This window comes from Canis lupus, chromosome 8, assembly GCF_048164855.1.
Source record: "Canis lupus baileyi chromosome 8, mCanLup2.hap1, whole genome shotgun sequence".
Taxonomy (NCBI): domain Eukaryota; kingdom Metazoa; phylum Chordata; class Mammalia; order Carnivora; family Canidae; genus Canis; species Canis lupus.
The window spans coordinates 7349840-7368479 of record NC_132845.1 but is presented as its reverse complement, the minus strand read 5'-3'; the positions used below and the strand labels follow the sequence as shown (position 1 = coordinate 7368479).

General features: G+C 37.5%; 1 protein-coding gene and 1 long non-coding RNA gene across 6 annotated transcripts in view; one reads left to right on the top strand and one right to left on the bottom strand.

The window, feature by feature from the left end:
• Positions 1-18640, bottom strand: part of ST6GALNAC3 (ST6 N-acetylgalactosaminide alpha-2,6-sialyltransferase 3) — a 522366-nt gene that overhangs the window by 191609 nt on the left and 312117 nt on the right. For 4 of the 5 annotated variants that reach the window (XM_072834109.1, XM_072834108.1, XM_072834112.1 and 1 more), the window contains exon 3: positions 1532-1941. In XM_072834109.1, the coding sequence (XP_072690210.1) occupies positions 1532-1941 (410 nt within the window). Of the gene's footprint in view, positions 1-957; positions 980-1531; positions 1942-18640 lie in introns of all 5 variants that reach the window. The other variant, XM_072834110.1, reaches the window with a different exon arrangement.
• On the top strand, positions 6192-11740 carry LOC140637807 (uncharacterized). The gene is made up of 4 exons (XR_012034843.1): positions 6192-6554; positions 7655-7812; positions 8911-9002; positions 11161-11740. It is a non-coding gene; the product is annotated as an uncharacterized lncRNA (long non-coding RNA).

Here is an 18640-nt window from a genome sequence, read left to right as displayed (position 1 = left end):
GGCATGACTGGGGGATACCCTGAGGGCTGACTATGACTAATGAAATACCAAATATATCTAATTAATTGCATTGCTCTGGGCTAATGAGAGACCAGAAATTTTCAAACCCTTTGAGATGGTCATATTTATATAGAATTGTGCTACATGCCTACTCCTTTATCTCTCCTGCCTATCTCTTTGGACAGCTTATGACACACTGATCCAAATCTAACCATTGGGATTCTTCTTGTGAACTCTAACTGTGGAAAGGGCCAGCATTATGGTGATTCCTGTCTTGCATTTCCTTAGATGCTGTGCTTTTTGAGTAATCAGAATTAGAAAATGGTACATTCAGCCTATATTATCAATAGGAGAGTTAGTCCGGATAAGATTTTAAAATAATTATCAGCACACAAATTACACCCACGGATATCAGAAATGTTCCCCCCACAAGCATATACCCCAATGTAGTTAAAATTTTAGGTTTGATGATATTGAAGAGTGAAAGACATACATTTTGAGGAAATCTGATTGTTAATATTGGAATTACAGCCAATGCTCAATTTATCCATGGTATTATATGAATTGGTACCATTTACACATTACTTAAAACCTTTGCAATTTGGTTTCAATATTTTCCTTCAGCAGTTCTTTATCAGAACTGGAAATATAAAAAAAAAAAAAAGAACTGGAAATATGAACTAATAATCTACTTCTCTTCCATATACTGGTTATCTTTCTAAAAAGAAAGAAAAAATGGTAGGTAGTAGATTCATAGGGGAGAATGAAGAGGATAAGAGGGAGCAGAGAGAGGAAATAGGAGATGTAAGGAGTAGGAGAAAAATGAGGTGAGCGGGCCTCAAGAAAAGGAAGTGGGAAGGGTGGTTTATAGAAGGCTACGGAGCAAAAAAAAAAAAAAAGAATGTAATGAAAAATGCAAATTGGTTTGTTGGATAATTGAGTGAATGGTATTTATACCTCATTTCTCTTCAAGAATACACTGTTAATGATTTTCAGTAATGCATAATTTCAATATGGTATTCTGAACAGACCAACATATCTGTTAGATACAAAGTTATGGTGCTCACGATTTTAGGGCCTATTTGCATGCAAGAAGCTACACAGCCTTATTAGAGAATCAATAGCCTGTTGAGTTTTGTAGTCTCAGGTAAATTTTTACCATAACTTCCAAAGGAGTTGAGGTCCTAAAGTTCCTTAACATTTCTGTTTCAAAACAGAAATGTGTAGACTTCCTTTCGGCTAACATCCAATTTAACCAATAGCAAATTGAGCTAAATAAGAACAAATCTAAAGATATCTTGGGGAAGCATCCAGTATTTTTTGGATCCTGAAGCCAATCAAAAGGGAGAGAACAGAAGGTAGTGTAGGTGGAATAAATGGGGCCTAGTTGCTGGCTCGTCAAGTAATCATAATAGTCAAAAAACATAAAACAATCAATTTGAAAAATAACTCTGTTCATTTGATAGCTGGCAAAAGAACTCAGCAAGGAGCTAGCATAAAAGACAACGAGACTGCCTCTCAGCGGACTCACCTGTCTTTCCCAGTTTCCTTCTTAAAAATGCCATCACAGTAACTCATGCGCTTCTCTGTAGTCACGTAAATTTGGGCATTCGGGTAGATGTCAACAGTCTTTTTCAGCATGTTGTAAACGATGCCATTGCCATCTTTCCTCATGTTGCGGAAAGGGCCCCAAATGACATAAATAGTAGCATTTGCTTCCTTGAAAAAATAGTCAGGGTTTTTTAGCAAAAGAGGAACGCTGGTATGGGACACAACTCGAATCATTGTCATGCGGCCCACATCTTCTTCATAGCCCTTGGTGGGGGCATTGTTCATTCTCCAAATGCAGGATGACTGATCTATCTCATTCCCCACCTTCTGGCCAACCATCTGACCTGAGTTTGACACTATGGCGCAAAGGTCACAGTCCAGTTGCAAAGGCTGAAAAACAGAGAAATAAGATGGGGGAGAGACATGTAAATTAGTGAATTCCAGCTATTTAAACAAGTTCCTCTGAGAAAATGAAATCCAGATATTACATATTGCATGTAGCAGCTGAATGCGGGATTTTTTGAAATATATGGACCAATCCTACAGTAGCTACCACAGGTTTTCAAGCTAGGACATGCTCCCATTTAAAAAGTGAATATAGACTTTAAGAAATAATTGGGGATCCCTGGGTGGCTCAGCGGTTTAAGGCCTGCCTTCAGCCCAAGGCGTGATTCCGGGGTACTGGGATCCAGTCCCACATCGGGCTCCCTGCACAGAGCCTGCTTCTCCCTCTGCCTGTGTCTCTGCCTCTCTCTCTCTCTCATGAATAAATAAATAAAATCTTAAAAAAAAGAAATAATTTTAATTTCTATCCCCTTGTGTTCGTCTAAAATTAAATAGAAAAAAATAGTCATTTATTTTCCACTCTAAATAATGACTTTTCATTCAAAACCATAATTTCAAATGAAATAAGGCAATAGGGGAAGATTTGATATCTTTAATAAGGATGGTGGCTAAAAAAAGAAATGCAAAGGGAATATATCCAGGCATCAATTCCGTATTTTACTTATATGTATGAATAGATATGTAGCAGTTGATGAAACTATGAAAAATTCAGCAAATCACAAGGTTCTGAAAATCTTTTTCAGACAAGAACTATTTAAGACAAGTCTCAGGCTGGCAAAAATTTTATAAAAATCCTTAAAAAATTCCCTGTGTCACCATGTTAACTGGCCTTTGTGTTTATGTCTATTTTAGATGGATATGGAAAGGCTTCTTTTAAGAACTCCGGGAAGGGATGTGCAGAGATAATCTCTAGTGCTGGTCTAACCACCTCCCTGTTGTCTTAAACCGATAAGGTAACAGAGACTCACAGAGGCTAAGCACCAGCTCTCACAACTTGCAGATGATAGATTGAAATCTAGATCTGGTAACTCTAAACCCATTGCTCTTTCCATTATTCCCTGCATTCCTTCCTCCCAGGAGAACCAAATAAATTCCTTTTGCCACTTTCCTCCTACATGATAAAAGCCACCCCAGCTTTTAAAACAGAGATAAAGGAGTGATGAACTCTGTTGATATATATCTTTCTCATCTTCCTTCTATGAAATTTCACATTTTGTATCTGACATTCAATCCTCTATTTTTATTGTGCCTATTGGTCATTGGTTCTTCTCACACTGGGTACTGCTCTCATTTTATTAGTTATGTTGTATTTTATTGTTTAATTGTGTCTTTCTACTATAGAGTAAACTCTGTAAGAATCAATGTCTGTCTTTTTCATTTTAATCCCATTTCCCAGAAGTCCTTGGATTACTATAGGAGCCCAGGATATAGTGGTTTAGTTAGGAGATGAGAGCAATCGAATTAAAATAATTGATTAAGAGCCTGAACACTGAACTTAGTATTAGGGAAGACATAGCCTTTCCCAAATTTGTTGAGAACTGTTGATTTAGATGAAAGAGAAACACAATCTGAAAGAAACCTATCAATATACAAACAGGTTCAATTTAGGTGGGTAAATGGAGAAGTAAGGTACCTCAGAAAAGTCACTTGTATAATTACCACCCAACTGTAGCAAGATGTCTTTCCTATCAATGGGAGGAATCCAAAGTAGTTTGAGCAACAATAATGCGCCATATTCTTGGGGTTGGGGATTATTCAGCTGTGAAAGTTTTAAGCAAAAACCCCTGACCTCATAGATCTTACATTCCACTGAGGGGGGAAAAGGAAATTAATAAATCAGCATAGTATATAATAATGTTAGATGAAGATAGGTGTTAAACAGAGAAAATTAAAGCAAGGAAGGAGGTAAGGAAGCATGTGTGTGCATGTGTGTGTGTGTTGGTGGAGTGATCAGAGAAGGCCTGGGAGGAGCGGGGAATGGTATTTGAGGGAAGACTTGAAGAAACTAAGAGGGCTGGCAATGGGGACTTGGGGCAGGGCGGAGGGTGGGGGGGCGTGGGTGCATATTTCTGCAAAGCAAAACCAAAAGCCACTGCAAACATGCCATGGTAGGAGAGGAACACAGGGAGCGCAGTGTGACCTGGGAGAGCATTGATTGAGGAGAGCCAGTGGGTACTGGAGTCAGAGAGATGACCAGAGAGACATCTCATAGGCTCTTTTACTCAGGGACCTTCGGAAGGCTCTGAATAGGGAAGTGGCTGATCTGTGTTATGTTTTAACAGCATTGGCTGCTGTGGGGAAAACTGACAAAAGGGAAATGGGTAGAAACCCAAACAGACTACTGCCACAATCATGACAAGAGATGATGGTTGGGTAGCAGAAGAGGTAGCAAGATGCTGCCCACACGCTGAACAAATTCAGAAGGTAAAAAGCCTGTTGGGCTGACTAGTAAGATGGACTATGGGACCTGAGATACAGGGAGGAATTATGGAAAACTTCAAATTTTTAGTCTAAGCAACTGGAAGACTGGACCTGGCTTTAAATGAGAAGGCAAAACCTTTAGGAAGAGCAGGATCAGCAGAGGAAAACAAGCTCATTTCCAGATCTGTTAGATTAGAAATGCCTTGAACACGGACCTCCCACAGCTAATGTTATAACAAAACCACTCAAACTGCTTTAAACCACTCCCCCCCAACCCTGATTATTGAAGTAATATGAGCTCATTGCGGAAAACTTGAAAAAAATAGACTAAAAAATTAAAACTCTCCCTATTTCCACCATTTGACAACAATATTTCATGGTATTTTCCTCCTTCTAGATATATTAGACAGGTTGAGAAGTAACTATTTACAAAATTTAGCAACCTTGGTTTTCCAATTAATTTCACATCATTAAAATTTCCTGTGCCATGCAAACAGTCCTTAGAGATGTATTTTTTAAAGTTTTATTTATCTGTTTTATAGAAGAGGGGCTTAATGAGAAGAAAATCTTTAAGCAGACTCCCCCTGAGCCCAGAGTGCAAGGTGGGGCTCAATCCCAGGACCCAGGAGATCGTGACCTGAACCAAAACCAAGAGTCAGACACTTAACCAACTGAGCCACCCAGGCACCTCTCTTAGAGATACTTTTAATGCTGATTCAATATTCCATTATGTGGACATACCATAATGTACCTACTTGCCTTCTGCTGGGCATTTGGCTATTATCTGATTTTTTTCTGTTATAAAAAATTGCTTTAATCAACATCCTTGTTTTTCCAACTGCATTTTGGATGCTAGCAGTTACTAGGTTAATCTAGCTTTACTTCATTTAGTTTTTATTGCGCACCTGTGAAATATGCTAGATGGACAAACGTTCCCGTTCAATGTTAAAAAGAAGGATTTTGAAAAAACTTGACTTGTTAAGTAAACAAAAGTCCACTTATGAGGTGTCTCCCCCCCCGCCCATATAAAAAGAGAGTTATTGAGCTGTTAGAATCATGCAGGGTTTGAACAGGGCCGGACATTAAACAACATAGGCTCAGGTATGGACTGGACGTGCCCCTGAGGTGTCACCATTTATGAAGTGACTTAAAACTCCACTATCAAAAGGACTGTCCATCACCCCTGCTACAATAAGATTTCTGAACAGCAGGTCAGAATAGGTCGGCTCGAGGTGCGTGAGCATATTAGGGCACTTGGATATGGGGTGATGCCATAGTGAAGACTTCCTTGGTGGTCAGATGGGGGTGTAAGAGGATGCCTCTTGGGATGGGATAGTGATCTAAGACCTTCACGCATCTAGGAGCCTACGGTTTTTCAGGGCAATAAGGAAGAACACGATATTCTTCTTGCCGAACGATTTGCAGCAGGGCCAACATACATTACACTTAGCTAAGTCCTCCAAACCCACTTAGAGTCATGCAAATCAATGCCTGATTTAAACTGTGTGTGTCATATGGCACACTCCAACTTATCACCAAGTTGCATATGGTACAGGGAGGTTACATTCCATTTTCTGTTCCAAGAAGTTGCTTCACTGTATAATAAAAGCATTTTTGGGTATGGCCTCCACAAATTAAAAAAAAAAAAAAAAAGAGATAGAGCCTCGGATGTGCTCTAATCTACAAATCTGCATCAGATTTCCTAGTCGTTGAGTGAATTAGCTGGTTGTGCTGTAACAAGCCTTAATTTAATAAGAATCAGCAAACTGGTTTCACTTGACAATTGTAACCTCTGAAAGTGATCAATTAAGACATCACAATCTGTTTCACGACAACATATCAGAATGCCGCAGCTGTGCAGATTATGAGGTCAGCAGCTGACTAACAACTTGAAGGCAAACGTTGGCAACCACAGCCTCTCGTTTATGTAACAAATATGTAAAGGGGCACAGTGCTAGGAACGTAATGGTTTGGGGAATAGGTGGTGATCTTTAAATCGCCCCTTTCTTCTATATATTGTCACCATGGCCAGAGTTGGAAGAGCCTTCCACGTACCTCTCCTGCTTGGCCACCATCCTGCCTCGCTGCCTGATGTCGTCCTAAACGAGGTACCAGGAGACACGGTTGCACACAGTGACTGCTCCACCTGCCACCTGGTCGCAGGGACCATTTTCTAGCACGCTAGGAGAGCCGGGCTGGATGCATAGAACATTCCTAATCATAATCAGAAGCCTCAGGTAACACCAAGAGCTTGCTAAGGCCCAAGGGACTCATTTATATGTTTGAAGACACTTCAAACTACAGTAAGCCATGATAAAAAAGAAAGAAATACCTAGGCACGGATGGACGGTTTGACCCAAGAGTCACTCTTATCTGGTTATCTCAGTTCCTTTTATTAGCTTTATCCCTGCATCTTGTGATCTCAACTTTCTTTGTTAAAATGTACTGCTGTTTCTTGGACTCGTTTATATTATTTGACTTGGGGCCCTTGCTCGAAAATGTATTCCATATGTCTCCACTCGCTCGGTTCTGCCTCGGTAAGCAGTTTCTTCCCAGAATGAGGCCCTGGATTTTCTGAGACCTTTGGAAAGATTTAGTCAGCTCCACTTTATCAAACTCTATCTTAATTTGGAATTCCCCTTTTTAGTTGACTTGTCCTTTACTTTTTGTTTCTTTTCATTAAAAACAAACTTGACCTCTTCATCTTTTTCTCATGTACACTCAAAGCATCATCAAACCAAATGTTTTGGTTGGGCTTGCGAGGTGTCTATCAACTGAGATCGCTACAAATATTCAGCCAACTGTGTTTGGGCAACTGTGTCCCTGTTAAAAGAGAGCCCACAAATATCAAACAAGTCCTTTTTTTTAAAAAAATAACATTTTATTTATTGGGGCACCTGGGTGGCTCAGTGGATTAAACATCTGTCTTCGGCTCAGGTCATGATGCTGGGGTCTGGGATTGAGCCCTGTGTCGGGCTCCCTCCCTGTTGAGCAGAAAGCCTGCTTCTCCCTCTCCCTCTGCTGCTCCCCATGCTTGTGCTCTCTCTGTCAAATAAATAAAATCTTTAAAAAAATAATAAAAAATAAAGATTTTATTTATTTTAGAGAGAGAGAGAGGGGGAGAGAGAATACAAGTGGGGGAGGGGCAGAAGGAGAAGCAGACTCCCCACTGAGCAGGGAGCCTGATGTGGGACTCCATCCCAGGACCCCGGGATCATGACCTGAGATGAAGGCTGGCACTTAACCAGCTGAGCCACCTAGATGCCCCCAAACACATCCTTTTATTTAAAGCCTAAAATGTTGATTTTTTAAAAGATTTTATTTATTTATTCATGAGAGCCAGAGAGAGAGAGAGAGAGGCTGAGACACAGACAGAGGAAGAAGCAGGCTCCACGGAGGGAGCCCCACGTAGGACTCGATCCTGGGTCTCCAGGATCATGCCCTGGGGTGAAGGCGGCACTAAACCACTGAGTCACCCGGATTTCTTTTTTAATGGTAAGATCACTATATCTGATTTGGGTATTTCTCCCTTGCACAAGTATATAAATTCTCTATCTGCATATCTGGCTATGAACACTGGGCTTGGGGAAAGTTAAGAATCTGGCGGCATCTAAGTAATTTTTACTTAGTACTTATTCTGTGAAAGGCACCATGAAGGATAAAATAATTTTAGAATTCTAATCAGTGTGAGCTTTTAATCTCAGTACACAGCTCTGAGGCATAGCAGAGTTTGATGACTAACTAGGGTCAATTCATACACTATTTTAAAGGCCTAAGGGATTGCCTTGAAAAACAAGCCCTTTCTCTGCTAAAATGAATCATGACATTTGCTTCGTTACAAGAAAAAAGGACTTGACTCCTGTCTGGGGCACAGGGAAAGGATGTGAGGGGGAGGAAGGGAAGAAACAGAGTGAGAAAGACATCTAAGCAAAGTGTATTATACTTATTGATAGAAACTTGATTGAACACCTATCATAGGCCATTCATCCTGCCAAGCAGTTTATTACATTATTCCATTCATCCTCATAATAAATTCTTCATAAGTTGGATTGTTTTTATTTCCTATTACAGAGTTGAGGAAATTGAGATGAATATTATACCCAGTGAGAACTAGACATCTTTCAGGTTAAAAGAAGCATATGTTATCTTTCATAAAAATACACTCTCAGCACTAAGAAGGGAGAGATATTAAAGAAATATTTATTATTACTTTGCACTATTTCTAATATACATTTAGGAAAACATCTCAAAATCTCCTTCACTATTAAAATTATTTATATTAAATTGCAAATTAATGCTTTTAAACATCTTGGTGGCCAAGAATTTCACCAAAAGAGGACAAGGTTTCTCAATTGATGAAAGGAATTCCTCAGGAATATTAGGGTTTGTACATGAGCAGAATTAACCTCTCTTCTCTGGCAATGGTATTAGCATGGCATAAGAAATTATGTAGAAAATTTATTCGTATTACTTTTGATTTGGAATCTGGCTGAAACATCAGTTGAATATAAACTAATCATGATCAATTTTATTAGCCTCAAATGGTCCTCCATATCTCTACTTAATTTGTTTTTCAAAACTTTTTCATAACAGCAGCGAGTTGTATCTCTTTCGGAAGCATTAAGTGATTACAGTCCATGCCTGAAGGAAAAAAGGCCATGGCAGGTGGATCTCCGTGGCTAAAGGTAGTATCTCCCCCTGCATGAAAACCTCCTTGAGGTAAATTATCTATAAAAGCAAGTCCTTGGGGGCGCCAGGGTGGCTCAGTGGTTGAGTATCTGCCTTTGGCTCAGGGCGTGATCCCAAAGTCCTGGGATCGAGTTCTACATCATGCTCTCTTTGGGGAGCCTGCTTCTCCCTCTGCCTTTGTCCCTTCTTCTATCTGTCTCTCTCATGAATAAATAAATAAAATCTTAAAAAAAAAACCTCAAACAAGTCCTTGGGATTCAAAGTTAGCTCAAGATCGCCAAGCCATTCTCTAAGTCATGAGTTATTTTTCCTCTCTGTACTTACGAAGATTCCAGAACACTGGCTGATTGGGATACTATATCCCTAACTATAGGTCCTTTTACAGCCATGGCAAATTATATTTGTATTCTATTACAAGCTTAAGTGCTTAGCATGAATATAAATCTTGTTTGCAAAAATGCTGAAGAATGAAAGCCCAGGAAACTCAAGAAGTTTTACTTTACTTTACTTTTACTTTACTAAAAGTACTTTACTTTTACTTTACTCCTGATCCTATGGGGAAGGGTGGGAGAAAGGTTGGCTATTCTTTACCGCTTTTGAAGAATCTGTGGCATTTTAATAATTAGCTTTATTTTCCTGTGTTTAAATATTATTTATATGAGCCCTAGAAACCAATTTTTACCATGATATGCCCAATTGATCCTTTCCTGGCCTAAAAAAGAAAAAGAAAGAAAGAAAAAGAAAGAAAGAAAGAAAGAAAGAAAGAAAGAAAGAAAGAAAGAAAGAAAGAAAGAAAAAGAAAGAACCCAAATGAACACATTACCCACTCTGATTGGCATGAGTTTATCAACAAGTTTATCTTTTGTTATTTTTCAGTCACTTTTCTCCTCAGATTAGTATACATACAAAGAACTCTTCTGTTTCTCTGCTCCAAGCTTACACACACATATACACACACACGTGCACGCACACACACGTGGTTAGCCTCATCCAGCTCATGAGACCGCTCACTCTCCTAGCCACTTTTTTCATCCTGCTCCTCACCAACTGCTCTGGAAAATTCCCCCTCTCTCTTCTTTGGGTAAGAAACTGACATATTGCCATGTCTTTTTTGAATGATATATTGGGACAACTGCCAAGCACTTTACATTTTAATCAGCAAGAAGAATGAAATATTTAACCTTTACTTTTTTTTTCTCTGTGAATAAGCTTATAGACAAGATAATTAGAGCCTATAGAATAGATAATTAAAATCTGCAAATTAAAACTTGCAAAAACAGTGTGGCTTCCCCAGCAAAGAGAAATGGCCATGGACGAAAGGTCACCTGTCAACTAGTTCTAGTTATTAAATCTCTGCATTTATCACTAAGGTGGCTCTATGGAAAACGAAGGTCAAGACATTAAATTATGAAACAGTGTGGATTAGAAAAGGTCACCAAAAACTCAAGTAAAATTTAACCAAACCTGCTAATTCTGCCCCCGGAAGGAAGCAGACACAGCCAGGGATGACACCTAACACCGGAAAGTGCTAATCTCTTTCCCCGAGCTTAGCCCCACACAGAATATGAATTTCTATTTGATGTCTTGAAGTCTAAAACAAAACTTGCTCATCTCAAATAAAAACAGGAGCTTCGATAAATATTTCAGAATGAAAATCATGTTGGAATCGAACTAGCTTAAATTATTAAGAACATTGTTTTACACTACTCTAATGGTTGCTTTCATTTCAACCATAAGAATGCAATTTAAAATATTGGCCATGGGGCACTCCTGGCACCCTAAATGCTTTACAGGACAATTAGCAACTCACCACTCACTAATTTACTACTTTAATATTGAAACAAATGGGATCTTTGCTTTTCATCATCCAATTTGAATGAATCTGAACAAAGCAAGTTGAACAAAGCTCCAGAGATGCACTCTTCAGTTTGCTGTCATTTCCTCCTCTCCTCTTCATGAATGTCTTTAGAGTTTTAGTTTTAGAGGCTTCAACATGTATAATGATGCCATTGGGGAATAGATTTTGCCTTTATTCTCCTTGATGTTCTTTTGAGGTCTTTCAAGTGAAAGGTACAAAAGAGGCATTAACAATCTGGCATTGTTTTTATTGCTTGACAAAGAAAAAAATGTATTTTAATTTTTCCCGTGTTTCAGGAATGATTAAGCAAGCTGTTTTCATCTACACCGAGTCACTTTCAGCAGACCTCTAACTGTGAGCAAAGAATTGTGAAGACTGTTCTAGAGAGAAATCAGCACAGTGCAACCAAGCCAGCCTGTAAATGTACTTCCTTGCCCCTCTCTCTCTACAAACCAGCATCTCTGTTAATGCAGCTTTCAAAAGCAGTGTATATAAATCACACACTATGAGTACCAGCACATAAAAAGACAGATTTGATAACCCACAGTTTGGCTCTGATTCTCTGTGGATTTGGGATATGGCATTTACCTTGATTCCTACCTGGTGGCATTACATCTAAGCATAAAACTTAATATGGGGGTACATAAAAATGTTAATGTCAAGAAATAATTCTAAAACAGGCAACATAAAGCTATGTTTCTCAGTTGCCGTATATGATGTGTTCTTTTTATTTGGAAGTTCCTTGAGGGGAATGGATCTGTATAATCATGTAGGCATGCCAAAGGAAAACAGCTTGCATTCTCTGGACTGGAAGGTGAAAATCGAGTCTTCTCAAACCAAGAGTTTTCTCCTATGGACTGGAATAATTGAAATAATTTATACTTCACTATCACTAGAAGGTCATAAAATTTGACTAATTTTGCAACCAATTTCCCTCTAGATTATTTTCCTTTCAGGAAGACGAGCTCGGGATGTAGTGCTAACATTCTACCCACCATGTCATGTAAAAAATTAAGAAAGAACATCGGTTCATGCTATAGTACTGGTATCTTAATATGTCACTCAATTAAGGACATAGTTCTCAACTAAATTCAACAATGACTAGGAGAGCTTTTAAAAAATTATAAGGCCTATATTCCACCCCTGACCAATCAAATCGGAAAACTAAAGACGGTGTCTATACTTGTTTTTTTTTTTTTTCAAGTTCTGCAGATGATTCCAATGAATACCTAGCTTTGAGAAATATTGTCCTAGAGGAATTAGCAACGATAAATGAGGAGACCATAATGCCTGATTAAAGAGATGAAAAACAAAATGGTAAAGGTGGATCCCAGGGGTACTTCATGGAGAAGATCCTGGAGTAGTAAATCTTGGCAATGACAGCCTTGAATACTACTAGATTGGTGAGCAGTGCTTACAACTGAAATCAACCCAAGAAGTCAGAGGTTATGAAGAGCAAATGGAGACGATATTGGAAGTGTGCTTGCGGTACCAAGCATGAGAGCTTTTATTTCCCACAAAGTCATGTTAATTATATAGCAATAGAGGTTTTCTCTATGTTCTGGCTAAAATTTGCTTTGGATGTAAGGAAGAAAATCATGTTACCTTATAAATTTTCTTAATTGTCACGTAGAATTTCTGCCAGCATCGAAAGCTAGTGACAAATTGAACATTCATTCTCACATCTAGTTTCTTTCTTTCTTTTTTTTTTTTTTAGTTTCTTTTTCTAAGCTGAAGGATGCTTTGAGAGGAAGGGGTTGGTGAAGGTGGAGTGACTGCAAATACAAGAGAAGGGCCCATGAATGGAGTGAAAACCTTGGGAAGATAGAAGTCAGTAATGTAGGAGTATGGTTGAATGGTTATCCTTTGAAAAGACAGAGACACTTCTTCCTCTGAGACAGGAAAAAAAGAATTAAGCACGAGAGGAGAAACCTCACAAGAGAGGACAGCAAGTAAAGTTCATTCAGGGTTCCCTTGCATTTCTAAAAAGTAAGTAAGGGTCAATTATTGAGAGATGGAATACTTAGAGGTAAGATTAACAGACTTCAGGAGAGGGATGGACTTTTGAGGAAGAGAATATTTTGAGCAAGAATCAAAAGGATTGCCAGTAGTGCCACAGCCAGAATTTAGAAATAATAGATTTTTGATGAGTGTGCTGCAAGATTAAACATTCTTTCTAGTGCTGTTCAGGAGCACAGAGGCAGGAATGAAGAAGCTAGCCAGCTTGATCCAGGGTTGGAGATGGTGATAAGTGATGTACTGAAAGTTCATAGTTGAGAAATAATTATGAACACTAGTAACATGGATTCCAGGCTAACAGTGGAAGGAAGGAAATGATGGCAAAAATGAGCAAATGGAAGAGACAAGGCAACATGACTGTCTTAGTGGGGTTAGGTTTATTCACTGGAGACAGGGAGAGATATGCTTATACTGCAAATCCTAAGATTATGCTTATTTTAGGAATAAGGAGAAAAATGTGGCTTATGTAGGCTTTCAACTGGCTCAGGCTTCAGGAAATAAACTATAGTATAAGTCATTCCTTCTAGCTTGGAAATGCAAAATCAAAGTATGAAGGATATTCAAATTCATAATTGTTAAAAAGTACTAGCATGAGAATATCTGCTTCAATAAATTAACTTACAAAATTCGGACCAACTTTCCATGGCAGAAAACTAAAAAGAGCTGGAAAAAAAGATAAGAGCAATCTGTTTGAGATCATCCAAGACTTAATAAGATAGTGAGGAATTGCCAACCTGGAGAAGTCTAGAACTTGGGGAGGTAGACCAACACTAAAGCTGCTTCTTCCCTGGAGGCATTTGTGGCTCCGGAATAAATAGCTGAGTTCTGCTTCTGGCAGAAATTGGAATCCATAGCCCAAAAAGGGTAAATCAACATTTACTTTGGACTCAGACTCCTAAGATGTATGCTAAAAGTAAGTTTGAAATAAACCAGTCTAGCAAAACCTGTTATCTTCTTTCATGCTGATTGGTTGGCTCTGAAAACTTCAATTTCAGAAAATTACATTATGTAGTCCTGAACTTCTAATAACCTTAGATACCTGGAAAAAGCAAAGAAAAATTTTCTCTGGAGGAAGATAATAGCATACCAGGCCTCAAATTATTGCTACAAATAAAATTTCAAACACAATGTCCAACACACAATCTAAAAACCCAGACACGGGATCCCTGGGTGGCGCAGCGGTTTGGCGCCTGCCTTTGGCCCAGGGCGCGATCCTGGAGACCCGGGATCGAATCCCACATCGGGCTCCCTGTGCATGGAGCCTGCTTCTCCCTCTGCCTATGTCTCTGCCTCTCTCTATTTCTCTCTCTGTGACTATCATAAATAAATAAAAATTAAAAAAAAAAACCCAGACATATGAAAAGACAAAGCATCAATAGAGAAAACAAAAAGAGTCCCATAGGAGCTACACATATGGAATTACAGGGTACAGCCTAAAACAATCTATGTTTACTACATTCAAAGAGATAAAACCAAATGAAATGTTGACAGGGAAATGAAAACTCTATGAAATGATAGAGTATATGTAAAAAAAGAACCACTTAGAAGTTCTAGAACTGGTAAATATAATACATGAAATGAACTCAATGAATGTATTTAATAACGAATTAGACAAAGCTAAAGAGAATTAGTGAATTAAAAGATAAAAGCAAGGAGCACTGGGGTGGATCAGTCTTTTAAGCATCTGCCTTGGGTTCAGGTCATGATCTTGGTCCTGGGATTGAGCCCTGAGTAGGGCTTGCTGCTCAGCAGGGAGTCTACTTCCCCTCTCCCTTTGGCCCCCTTCCCTTGCTCATGTTCTCTTTCTCTCTCTCAAATAAATAGAATCTTTTAAAAATAATTTTAAAAAGAAGATAAAAGCAAATGTTCAGAATAAAACATGAGATTAAAAAAAATGGATAATAGACCCAGTGAGCACACTGATAAGGCCTAACATATATTTATTTGAAATACCAGAGAAGAGGAAAGAGAGAACAGAAGACAATGGCTGAGAATGTTCCACAATTTATAAGAATCCACACATTCTAAAGGCTAAGCTGATGACTCAGGGAAAAAAAAAAAATCTACAGCTAAACATTGCAGAGTGAAACTTCTTAAACACCAAAACAATGAAAAAAATTCTAGAATTAAAATGACTATAAGATAACCCCTTCCATATAATTTGGGAGGGGATAAATGGACGTAAGATATTTTCAGGTTCTTCCATTGTCATGGGAAGAGGGTAAATGTGCCAAATAACATTATACTTTCATAAGCTTAGGGCGTCTGGTACTGTTCCTAGGGCAGTAGTTCTCAAATGTTTTGGTCTCAGGTGCCATTTATACTGTTAAAATCATTGAGAATTCCAAGGATAGTTTATTTAGATTAACTGAATATATATCAATATTTACCATATTCAAAACTGAAAATGAGAATACCTAAAAATATCAATTCACTTAAAAATAACAATAATATGCCCATTTCATGTTAACATAACACTTTTTTTCCTGAAAAGTACTATTTTTCACAAAAATAGTGAAAAGAGTAGCATTATTTATATCACATTTTTGCAAATTTTTTTAGTATCTAGCTTAATTGAAGATAGCTGAATTCTCTCTTTTTTTGTTTAATTTTTTTTATTGGAGTTCGATTTGTCAACATATAGTATAACACCCAGTGTTCATCCCGTCCAGTGCCCCTCTCAGTGCCCGTCACCCAGGCATTCCCTCCCGCCGCTTGCCTCCCCTTCCACTATCCTTTGTTCATTTCCCAGAGTTAGGAGTCTCTCATGGTTTATCTACCTCTCTAAATTTCCCAATCAGTTCCTCTCCTTTCCCTTATAATCCCTTTCACTATTTTTTATATTCCACATATAAGTGAAACCATATGATGATTGTCTTTCTCCTATTGATTTACTTCACTCAGCATCATACTCTCCAGTTCCACCCATGTCAAAGCAAATGGTGGGTATTTGTCCTTTCTGATGGCTGGGTAATATTTCCTTGTATGTATGTATGTATGTATGTATGTATGTATATATCATATATACATGTGTGTATATATATGTATATATATATATATGATAGCTAGATTCTCATATCTGTTTCAGCTTTCAATCTATTGCAATGTATATTTTTGGTTGAAGCAGAAGAAAATAATCAAGCTTCACAAAGGTACGTAGTAGGGAAAAGGAGATGACTACAGGTATTTTTCTTTGAATCTATACCAAAATTTGACAAGTCGCAATTTCTTAATTTTTTTTTGCAATATGGAACCTGAAACCATATCAATAAAATTTTCTAGTATTGCATTAGAATCCATTGGTCTATCTTAAACCTTTCATGGGTCTTTGACACTGTGCATGAATAATTTTGTAACATGACATACTGGTCTTTGAAAAATATTAGCACAGTAAGTTATGTAGATATTTGAAGTGTTCAAATTTTCCAATATATATTTCAAACACATTCATTGATATTATCACTGACCTCATCAGAAAAGCCTTTAAGTTTTAAGAAACCATAAAGCTGATGGTGACAAATACAAGATTTCCAAAATGCCAATTTTGACTTGAAAGCTCAATTTTTGTCATTAGTAAAATATGCTGTCTGTTATTTTCTTGAAGTGACAGGTTCATTTCATTCATTTTTAAAGAAATGTCTGCCAAATACCTAAATCTAAATATTCACAATTTGTCTGTGGGCTGTTATTTCAAGTAAAAATGGTATTCAATGAAACTTACAACTCATACAAAATTTTTCAGAATAAAAAAGTTGGGGAGAAAAATATTTCAATATAATTTACAACATTCACAAATGAAAACAAAACAAAAATTCTACAGTCAACACTGGAATCCACATTTACTTGTAAATAAACTGGGAATAAAGAAATGATTTCCACTATCACCATTGTTATGCAATATGATACTGAGGTCCTAACCAGTGCAGCAAGGCAGGGAAAAAAAAAAAAGAAAGGAAAAGAAAGGATAAGGATTGGAAAAGAAGAAACAAAAATATAATTACTCAAAGATGACATGACAAAAGAATGCACATATACTTTGTTACAATTTTTATTCCGTTAGTATTTTGCTAGATACAAACTAATTGTATTTCAAGTGTATTGGCAACAGTGAAAATTGACAAAAGTATATCATTTATAACTGCATCAGCAATAAAAAAAAGCAATAAAAATATCTAGGAATAAATCTGGTAAAAGATGTGAAAGACCTCTGTAGAGAAAATAACACCTTTAATGATAAATGTTAAAAAAAAACCCTCTATAAATGAAGAGCTATAACATGTACATAGAATAGAAAACTTAATGATGTAAAGATGTAAACTGTCTTCAAATTGATCTATAGATTCAAAGTAATCCCAACCAAAATTCCAAAATATCACAGGATTTACTTTGTCAAATTTTATAAGCTGATTGTAACATGCATATGAAATGCAGAGGGCCAGAAAAGCTAGAAAGCCCTTGATGAAGAACAAGATGGCACTGGCACAAGGATGGACAAATGCAAAACAATAAAGACCCCAAATAATAGGATCAAAGTGCCAAGCAGAGTCATGGAGAAAAGAAGAATCAGGCTTTTAAAAAAGGGGAGTTGGAAGAACTGAATTTTTAAAAAAGTAAATCTAGACTCTTAATTATATGCAAGTGAATTGGAAACTTGTAACTGAAAGATAGCAAAGCTCTATTAGAAAAAATGTAGGAGAAAAGTTTTATAACATCATAGTAGGAAAAATTGTTCTTAAGATACAAAAGTACTAACAATAAAGGAAAAGATGGATGAAATAAACTATATTAAATTTAAGAATGGCTATCTTTCAAAAGACAACATTAAGAGAGTAAACAGGCAGGCTACACGTGTGTGTCTGTGTGTGTCTATCTCTCTCTCTTTCTCTTCCCTCCACCCCGTGAGGTGTGTGTGTATGTGTATATATGCGCATATATATACATATATGTATCCTAAAAAGAGTCAATATAGGAATATATAACAAATCCTTATAAAGCAATAATAAAAGATAGCAGACAGCCAAAGCAACACCAAGATGGGCAAAAGATTCAGCCATGACATAATAGAGGAAATTCAAATGGCAAATAAGCATCAGAAAAGGTGCTTATCGTTAGTAATCAGAAAAATGCAAATTAAAACAATGAGATGTTATTGCATCTCTCCCAGGTTGCCTGAAAATTAAAATGTCTGATAAAACCAAGTATTAAAAAGAATGTATAGTGACTGGAAGTCTCAAACAACAACTGGTAGGAGTGTGAGCCTTACATAAACACTTTGGAAAACTATAGCGTTCTCCTGCATACTTGAAAACACACATACACACATGCACATGCACACACACACACACACACACACTAAACCCCAAGAATTCTACTCCCTGCTATATAGCTTTATAAAAATGCACTCCTACCAGGATTCGTGTACAAGAATACTCAGAGCAGCATTGTTTATAACACTCTCAAATTGCAAATAACACAAATATTCATCAACACTCTTGTGCAAAATACTCTCCAGCATTGAAAACAAACGAACAACATATATGAATCTTAAAACATGTCAAGCAAAAGTGAGACACAAAGGAACATAGAGTAGAAGATCCTGCTTATACGATACTCGTAGTGAGCCAAGAGTAGGATATTTTCTTAACATTTCATTCTGAAATCATAGCCAACGTCATAGTTAACGATGCCCAGTAATGTACGTTAAGTGTTCTTCAGAAATGGGGTGCTGAGAAAAAAAATACATTGACAAATGTCACA